At 43.1% G+C, this 9,532-nt stretch overlaps 1 protein-coding gene across 2 annotated transcripts in view; it reads left to right on the top strand.

Moving 5' to 3' along the window:
• The first annotated feature begins 868 nt into the window (after positions 1–868).
• The window catches only part of LOC143176946 (protein groucho), a 59,929-nt gene continuing 51,265 nt past the window's right edge, over positions 869–9,532 (top strand). For both annotated transcript variants that reach the window (XM_076374623.1, XM_076374622.1), the window contains exon 1: positions 869–1,345. In XM_076374623.1, coding sequence (XP_076230738.1) covers positions 1,280–1,345 — 66 coding nt within the window. In that variant the 5' untranslated portion in view covers positions 869–1,279. The remainder of the gene's footprint in view (positions 1,346–9,532) is intronic.

Raw genomic sequence — 9,532 nt, 5'->3', positions numbered from 1 at the left:
CTACCATTTATTTATTTCCACAAAATTGCCTAATACCAGTCCGGCGCTGAACGGCGGAAACTTCATTGCGTAACATTTCGCCAGATCAAAAACGAATTTACCCAGGTCCGTGTTTACGCGCGATTCGCTGTTCAACGTTCCTTCGCTGCAACGATTTCGCCACGTCCCCGAACGATATCCGAATCCGAGCTCGAAACGAGAGGGTATAATTATTTCAGTATCGCGTCCCTACGCCCCTCCTCGCCGCGGTTTAACTCGATAAAAGCCACGAAGAAATCGCGGACGCGATTCGTTATGAAGCGATCAAATTCGCGCGTAATAAAGAGGAAGTTTAACACGGGTTTTCCGACCGCGCTTGTTCACCGATGTTCACCCCTGTCCCGTAGCCAGCGATAATTTAATACGCGGCGGCTGGTAATACGCAGGCTACAAACTCGCCCGCAAGATCTACCGCCGCGAATCTCGTTTTTGCCCGTGAGTAAAAATGCAAAGCGGATCGCGACGAGAACGGATTCTCCCCGTCCCTGCCGCTGAAACACACGTACACCGCGAGGATCGCCGAGGGACGAGGGGTCCAGGACGACGGGAAAGAGAGACGAACGAGCTAAGAGGCCCGATTGTCGAGGCGCGCGCGTTTCCACTTCGAGGGGAAAGAGCGAGCGAGAGCGAGCGAGAGCCAGAACGCAGGAGCGAGACGGGGGGAGGGAAGGTACGTGCGCGCGACGCAGACGGAGCGACGTGGCTGGAGTAGGGAGACCACGTGGTGCCGCGGCGAGCAGTGGGGGGCGTGGCGGGCGACGCGGAGAGGGAAGCGATTCCCCTCGGCTGCGCGGTTGATTAGTTGATACCCGTCCGTCGTCGAGGGTGGATCGTGCGAAGGTTCGTTCCGTTCTCATGTGTCGTGCGCTTGCATCGGGCAACTGAGCGTGACTCGAACGACGCTGCGCAAAACTGTGCTCCCCGTGAACGGTGCTCTTCCTCGCGGTGTCTTTTTGTGGCTCGAGGACCGTTCGAAGAAAGTGAGCAGTGGCTAAGTGTGTGGTGCGCGCGCGGCCGCCTCGACAGTTGCGTGCCGTCGCTTCGTGTCGTACCGTGAATGTTGTTCCTCTCGTTCGTTCTTTTCTCTGACCGGGGCCAGTGAACAGTGCGTACAGGCTATGACCTGGGATACCGTTGGATTTACCCGAGGATAACGGAGACAGGTCCATTGCTCTGGTGACAGGAGTCGGTCGCGACGGGAGGGAGCAACATAACCTCTTCGAGAGCCGCCGACGATAAGATGTACCCCAGTGCCGGCATAAACGCGGCGGCAGCTGTGGCCGTGGCAGCTGCGGCACGGCACCCGGTAAGTGCTTTTTTCCTCTCTCCTTTCTAGCCTCGTTCGACTTTTTCTCCGTCGCTATGCGCCGCCACTACGCGCGCCCGCCTCGCTGGGAACCACGCTCTTCGCCATGTCTTGCATATGTATATGCGATCAAAATAAGGCCTGCTTAGGACAGAGTCTGGCGCATTCAGACATCTCGGCCGAGAGGTTCGTTTAGCTGCGGACACTGTTTCGATAGTTTCTTAAACCATAAGCCTCTTACGTGTTTCGGGAGGGGAGCTAGTAGTTCGAGTATGGTTTCAATATGAATTTAAGAAGAATTTAATGATTAGCCAGAGGGGTATTAAGGTTTATTTATACGGTATCTGGATGATGGAGAGCGGTAGTTTGGACAGCTGTAATTTGTTTAGCTACTAATAATGATTAATAACCGCTTCAGGTTGTAGTTATTTACATTCATTATCATTCATTATTATCGTAGGGCTGGTTTGCTCAGCTTTCGACGCCTGGAGAGTTAAAATATAATATTTCATACTGGGAGAAATACTTGGAATAACGTTTCTTCGGGTCGAAGATTCTAGTATGTGCAATTGCAATATTTAGTGCTAAATATTTTCTGAGACGTCTAACTTTTAATCTTTATTGAATATATAAAAATACATGTTACGCTATTTTCTCTGATACAAAGCAATCGAATTGAAGAGCAAAGAGTAAAGTAGCAAATAATCAATCACAGTCATTCACACTTTCCATGAGTTTGACTTACAATTAAGGTTCTACAACGCTTGAAATTTATAACTCTGAAAGTTAGAAAAATCCAGCACAGTAACGATTCTGCTGCACTATAAATTTTTGCCATCAAATAGTGTGTTAGGTTTTACTGAAACTGTCGATTACAGAGTACTTCATCCTATTTGCACGCGATAGTTATCCAAATAGCACAGGAAGGTTAATCGTAGTTTAAATAGCGTCTCGCGCATCACGATCAAGTGACGGTTTTTAGTTTCCCATTTAATCGCACCGAGCCGTGTAATTCGGTTCGCCACGGGGCAACCAACGTTCGTTTAGCATCGCGAAGCTGTGCCCCTAGATTCGTGCCTAAACAAATTCGAACGATTGCTCGAGCGAGCTGAACCTGTGCTTCGATCGTTGTATGTACTTCGAAGGAGTGTTGCAATGTTTGTCTCGCTGTGCTTCGCCATGGAAGATTATTTTCTCGCGAGTAGCAAACAAAATTCTGTTTCCCTTTGGACAAGGAAAAGGCTTATCGACGCCTAGCTTCTGCTTATCGAGGAAATTATACACGGTCCAGACAGAGCGGGTGTAACGTGCGAGCGCTCGATGACCTCGCTTCGTCTTGCTGTCAATAGCCGACGATTACACGGTAGAAAGCAACCGTGAAAATATTCAGATCGCTGGCGAGATACAATCAATCTCTCTGCGGGTACATGATGATGTTGGGCATCGACATTACGGTTTTTGTCGGGCCATGATTAATGCTGTACTCTACGATTAGTTCTAGCCGTGTTTAATCATGTATGGGATTAGGATAGCTTCGATAATAGGGGAAAAGTGAAAATAAAATGACTTGTGATAGAAGTTATGGTATTATGGAAGTACTTTTTGTTACAAGTTCTAAAGAAGTCAAGCTGAGTTTGTTCGGTTAATTTATGATTCAAATATTTAAATTGTGAATCATTCATTAGTGGAATATTTTAGTTGCTAAAATGTCTGAATATTTGAGTACCTACATGTAGAGAAAAATTGGAATAGCGGTTCCAAAAGTAACGAGTTCGATAGCACTCGATAGAGGAAGTTAATGAAGAATAAGAGTGATATTTCAAATTCCAACGTTCGCTGACTCACCTCGCGTACATATATCTGATTTATTTGCATCGTTAAATTTATTAACGCGTTTATAGTCCGCGTCTGTCTAATCGTGGTTTCAGTTGTACGTCGAAGAAGGCGATAAGCCTGTGGCGGTGTGCTGTCTCCTTTTTAAGTGGCGTGCATTGTATGGCATTATGGAGAGCGTTATGTTAATGGGATTCATTATATATTATCAAATGTAATGGTGTGTATACAGTTTAAGCGTATGTAGGTAGTCATTTATCAAACTATCGAAGATACCGACAAGTTGTTATGGAAATGTGGCTCGGTTTCGAGTGGGATGTGTAATATGGAAGGTGAATATTTTGTGAAATTGTTGTTTGAATTTTAATGCTGGCTTCGCTTTATTGCGACGGAAACCTGTCGGTATTGTTCAAAATATATTATGCACGTTATGCAATAGTAATTTCGCAAAATATTCAGTTACACTCGTCCTTTCGTATTCAGTGCTTCTATATCTTCGGTAGTTTGAGAAGCAATCGATTGTGTATACTTCTCGAGCGTGGTGTGTAACAATAAGTAGAATGATTGCGCTACCAGTGTCCAATATTTTGATGACGAAAAAGATTGAAGCAATCGGTTTACACAAAATATAGCATTCTATACTCTTTTTTTGTTTCGTATTAAATGATGAGATAAGGTCTGTGATATTTAGAGTGTCAGTATTTAATGGCAAAAGGTGAAGGGCAGCTTAGGTGTGTTATACTACGTATATGTTTACTGGGAAGCATACCTGTTGATTTATCTTGTCCCCGCTGTTAGTCTAAAATACTAATTAAATCTTCCATTCTTATCTCCTTCAACTCTGAGCACTTTTGCGTTCTCTTCATTAGCATAAGGCATAAAAAAATTATATCTATCTAATTAAAGAACACGAAAACTAAATCGCAATTTAAATATCGTAAAAACTTCCCAAGCTTTACTTAAGTAATCGTATTCCTCTCGTAAAAGAATATTCAATTTCTTCTTTCGTTTCTTTTACTACATCATAAAAAAGATACATTGGGCTCTAACGACACAAACACTCCATAATAAATTCCACGCCCCCTATCCTCATATGCATCGAATGAACTTGTCAAACTTCCCTGTCGTCAAGCTATCAATTCAACTTGATCGCCAGTAAAAAAAATAACCATGCACTATTGCACCTGCTGCCCATTATTTCTCGATTTTATTTCCCTGCACTCCGCTGCAGTTCACAGTCTCATTTCGCGTCGAATATCGAATATGAATCGGCATACCCGATACTGCTTGAAAATCCTTTGAACCGCGAGCGCGCTTTCGATAAGTATCGTTCGTTGGCGGAGCCGGAGGAGCTTCTAGCCTCACGGTATGTAATTCGATTCGCCGATATATCGACCTGCAGTGCTTGGCTGCAGACTAAGGTTAGATCTATTTCTCAAGTTTTCCTGTATTTGACCAGCTGAATGAGGCAGTGATTTCAATTTTTGTTGAGTGTTATTTGAATAGTAGATAGTCAACTACTCCAAAATTTAGATATTATGTATTTAAGTTCTGAAGTAGGTATTTGAATATTTTAGAGAAGGGTGCAGGAAAGTGTTACTATATTTTGTTTTATTGAAATTTTTGCAGAAGTACTACTTTTGGAAAATATATAGCAAGTGGGATGAGATTCGATACGTAAGGCTTGAAAATTATTTTATATTTTTCTTTGGTCTCTAATGTCCAAAAAAGACTAAAATAATTTTCAGTCGCTAATAACCAAGGAATTGACCTGACATCAATTTTTCTTTTACATAGTGGAGTCAAATCAGAGTAGATATATTGCACATTGAATTGAAAGAATCATTTTCTTCTAGACAAGATTAAGTGCGATAAAGTCCAAGTCCACAGTCCAGAAATGAGATTGAAACCTTTGAACACCAATAACTAGAAAACAGAAATATATATCTATGCATGTATAACCTACATCGTTTTGCTTTACAAAATCAAACACAGACGTTTCCAACTATCGTTATCAAACATTCGAATATTATTTCATTTAAATAATCTGAAAGCTTTCACAGACAACTCCATCCCGATAGACCCGTTATCCACGACTGTTTTTCCCCTGGCTCGAGCGCGGAACAGAAAGAGGCGGCAGGGCCTGAAAAGTACTGTCAGGCTTTTTTGCCGCGTACTCAGCTGCCAGCCTCGAACGAACGGACACTCTTTCAGATCGTTAGTCGAACGAATCCCGCCTGGTCCCGTATTTATTTTCTCCCGATAGTTTACCCACGTTCCGCGCGGGATCACCCTCCTCTCTCCTCTCGCAGGTCCGCCCTTCCATATTGCGAGTACACACTCGGGCAGAAACTCCGTCTCGAGCTCGTCAGAGTTTGCACACGCGTGCTCCGCGCTAAATACCCGCGCGCTCGTTCTCCCGCGTATAAATACGCGTCGGAATGAAATTGACGCGAGCCTAATTTTTTTGCTCGTTGCCTCTGCGCGCGCTCGTTTCCCGTGTTTGCGATCCACGAGCGCGCGGACGCGACGAATGGACGATGGGACAGGAATTGACTATTTTATGAGGACCAGAGGGTGGGAACGGCGGTGAAGGGGTGGTTTGGAAGGAGAGGGTGGTTATAGTCGTTGCACACTTTGAAGAAAAATTCTGTCTCATTTTTGGTATCGTATGGGATCGTAATTTTAATGTGGGGACTCGTACAGGAGTCGAAATTACAGGTATGATTTGTTTTTTAAGGATTTTGATTTTATATTGGAGTGGTTTGATATGGCATTGGAGAAGAGTGGAAATGAATATTGTCTGTTTTGGAAAAGCTGATAGGTTGATTGTTTGGTAGAATTTATTCAGTATTTTTTCTGCTATAAAAGGGGTAACAATTTGTTGTTTGAAATGTCCGACAAAAAGGTTTTGCAGCATAGTTCTACTATTTAAAATCCACTTTTGTAAAAACTGCCCAGTTATAACTAGCTTTTTCTGTCACTGAATAAACGGTCATATTGTGAGAAAAAACATCGAGAAAAAAATTCCATTATAAAAGAATTTATCTCCGAATACCTAAACTTTCAATCCGCAAAAAGACCACTTGCAGTGCATAATATTTATCTCTATAGCAGACCCCTTTAATAGTATGAATTTTTCAGTGCCTATTCTCAACACTTAACGAACTTTCTACCATTTCTAGATAAAACAGTCTCGTTATACGTATACATTATTTTTGTATAATGAAGAACGAAAGGAGATAGTCAAGATGGACAAGACTCATCAAGGAAACATTTGGCTAACGAGCAAATTTTCACTAGGCCTTAAACAGGCCGCGGACGTTAACGCGGAAAAGCTCGGCGGAACTACTAAAATAAATCCCCTATTCGTGGGCAGCGTGCGCCAGCATGGTCCAATATCCACGATTACATTATGTCCGTACGTGCCACCGCATATGGGCGACTCACAGCGACGATTACCAGCCGGTAAATAAATGAAAAAGAGAAAAGGGGAGGAGGTGGTAAATCCCTGGATAAGAAGGGAAGGGACGCTTCTGTCGCTGGGAATTATCTGGAACACTTCCAATACCGTATCGAAACTGGAACAGACTTCCTTGCGTTAAACCCCCTACTGGCTTATCCGTTTTTATTCGATATACCGTTACCCTCGATTCTTCTCTAGTTTAATCTCGTTTTCTCACACGTTTTTGAGGATAATTGTGTCCTTAGGCGGGGTTTCTTTGTACAATATTTTTTATTATAGATAGGTATTTTTATGCAACTTTCGGTGGAGTCAAAAAAGACCCTAAAGACAATATTTTTATTATTGGACGTTCCTAGGTAATATATTTTCAATGCTAAAATTGAAAAGATCGAAGCAATGACATTTTTTTATTATCTCTACTTAAGTGAAAATAAAATTCAAGAAAATTTGGCCATATTTAGGATACACCTAGGGTTAGAGACTTCTAAGAACGGTGCAACGACAGACCACTTCTAAGATGAATTTCTTCAAACACCAAACCTCGGTTCTCGCTTTCAACTTTTGACCCACTTCTGACCTCGGTATTAATTCTTCCATAACACTCAATAGAAAAGCCTACTAAATAGTGTTCGAAGTTGTCTGCTCGCTCGTGCCTCTATTATCCTATCGTAAACGGGGGAATCTTCGTTTAAACCCTATACGATTCGGTGAGTCGATAGAAGTTACCGCTTTCCACTTTATCTCGCGGTAATGCCGCCCGTCGTTCGAAAGGCTTCCGTAATCGATAGGATTGATATAAAAATTTCGCTCTGGGGTACTAGCTCGAAACGAGAGCGGGGGCGAGGGAACAGGGTCGGCGATGGGCCAGCGGGGCTCTGCCGATCCCATTGCGAGGCTTGTCCCTTTTGTCCGTTTACTCGGGCCCGACCGTATCTTAACTTTCCACGGTTTAATCCGGTAATCCTATTAACGTCGCAGCGTCGTAAAATTCGTCCTACGCTGGCTGCAGGTGAGGTTACAATTTACAGAGGGGGCGAAGCGGGGTCCACGGCTGATTGTTGACAAGTGCCTGCAGTGTAAACACAGGTGTATGGGGTCTTGAAAAGAGAGAGCGAGGAAATAATGTTACCTGAGTCGCGATCAGCCTTCGACATCGGTCATGTTTACCCGCCATTGTCGTTCTCGATTGTTTGTCCGGCTCGTTACGAGAGTCCCTCGTACCCCTTATCGATCGTTCGCAGTTTCGAATAATATTTTTCGAGGGAAACGCGATTCGTTCTGGCGCCGATGTAGGTAGTCGAACAGTGGGTAGTTAAGGAGAATTGTTGTTCCAGGCACGAAGTGACTAACAATGAGTTATAAAGTAGCGATATTCGGTGGCGTGGCGAGTGTGAGCGAATGATTTTTCGAGAGGTGTTGAATTTTTTTTTTTTTTTTATTTTTTATTTTGAATGTGGGGATTTTAGTCGTAGGTATGAGTATTGTTCGCGCTAGTTTAAATAAATGCTGGTCCGGATCGGAGCTTTTGGTAACATGTGTTTCCATGTCGTGATGAAATTTCGAATTTTGTATGGGATTCCGAAAATTGTTTGACAGGTTACAAAATATGAAATTTCTACTTGTAGGTAATAAATGTTATCGTTGTGAACCACTGAGCATAGAATTATTTATTAATAAAATAATAAAATTTGTATTAGGATTAGGTATCTGGGATTTGTTGAAAGCCCTACTAATTCCATTTTCTTTGTATATCTTCGTTAAAAAAAAAGAAAGAAAAATGTACCATAAAAGAGGTCGAATCCTCTTTATATTATCCAGTTGTAAATGGGATTTCTATTAATCTTGATCGATGGAGGAATTTAGTAAAATTGAAAGTTGCATCAAATTGCTCAAAGAAAAAAACAAGATCACTTTTGTTCTCTACAATTACAGGTACGTCCTCTAAAAAACACGAAACACCAAAGTTACACAGATTATCGTGTCCATCGTATCTTATCACTGACACATTAAAAATAATGAATAATCCCGCAGCTACTCGAACTAACAATCAGCAATCTCGATTACTTACAAAAATATCTCCAAAACCATTCAACTGTATCTCCAACACTGATAACAATTTTATTTAACAAACAACAGTGCAAATCAATCTTCCCCCCTCGTTCAATAACACGTATCTAAAAATCGAAGTACATACAACTGCCTACAGATAACAATCCATTTCAATTGAAGCTGAACGATAATCGAAACTCTCCCCGATTTCATCCCTAATTACCAGAATCGCGATACTACACACGGGGAGGGAAAAAAAAGCGAGAACGATCGTCGATTGTGTAATCGTCGTCTGGCGTGGATTCGAAGAAAAGGTGGAACAAGGGGGATAAAAGAGGAACGAATAAAGAGAGCGTAGGAAGGGAGGGGCTGGAGGCGGTGGAATATATTCAGCAGGATCAGGGCGAAATTGAAATCGAGACGAGCCAGAAGCAGAGGGGAGGACACGCTGTCAGGGGTGTGGGGGCGAATGAAGGGGCTTCGAAGTACGATTGCACGAAATTCGCGGTCCGTACCGTTGCAAGCTTCCGCAGAGACCGCAATATGCATTGGTAATTACGCGGGATGAATTACACCGCGGAATGAGCGAAGCGTGTTACGTGTAATTGACGCGCATTATAAATCTTGCGACGTGCAAATAGCTTTTCCACCTCCACCCCTCCCTCGTCGTTCCTCGCAACCCTGCGAATCCGCGGATCGCCGCGACCGATGTCCAAACGGTGGCCATTCTTTCCCGACGGCTGTCGCGTCGCACCCCCTTTTTGTTTTCGTTCTATCGAAAATCGTTTCGCGGTAATTTATCGTTGCCTCGGGAAAGGGAGACGCGAACACGGGGCGGC

This window comes from Calliopsis andreniformis, chromosome 3, assembly GCF_051401765.1.
Source record: "Calliopsis andreniformis isolate RMS-2024a chromosome 3, iyCalAndr_principal, whole genome shotgun sequence".
Lineage (NCBI taxonomy): Eukaryota > Metazoa > Arthropoda > Insecta > Hymenoptera > Andrenidae > Calliopsis > Calliopsis andreniformis.
This window is presented reverse-complemented; position numbering and strand designations above follow the sequence as displayed.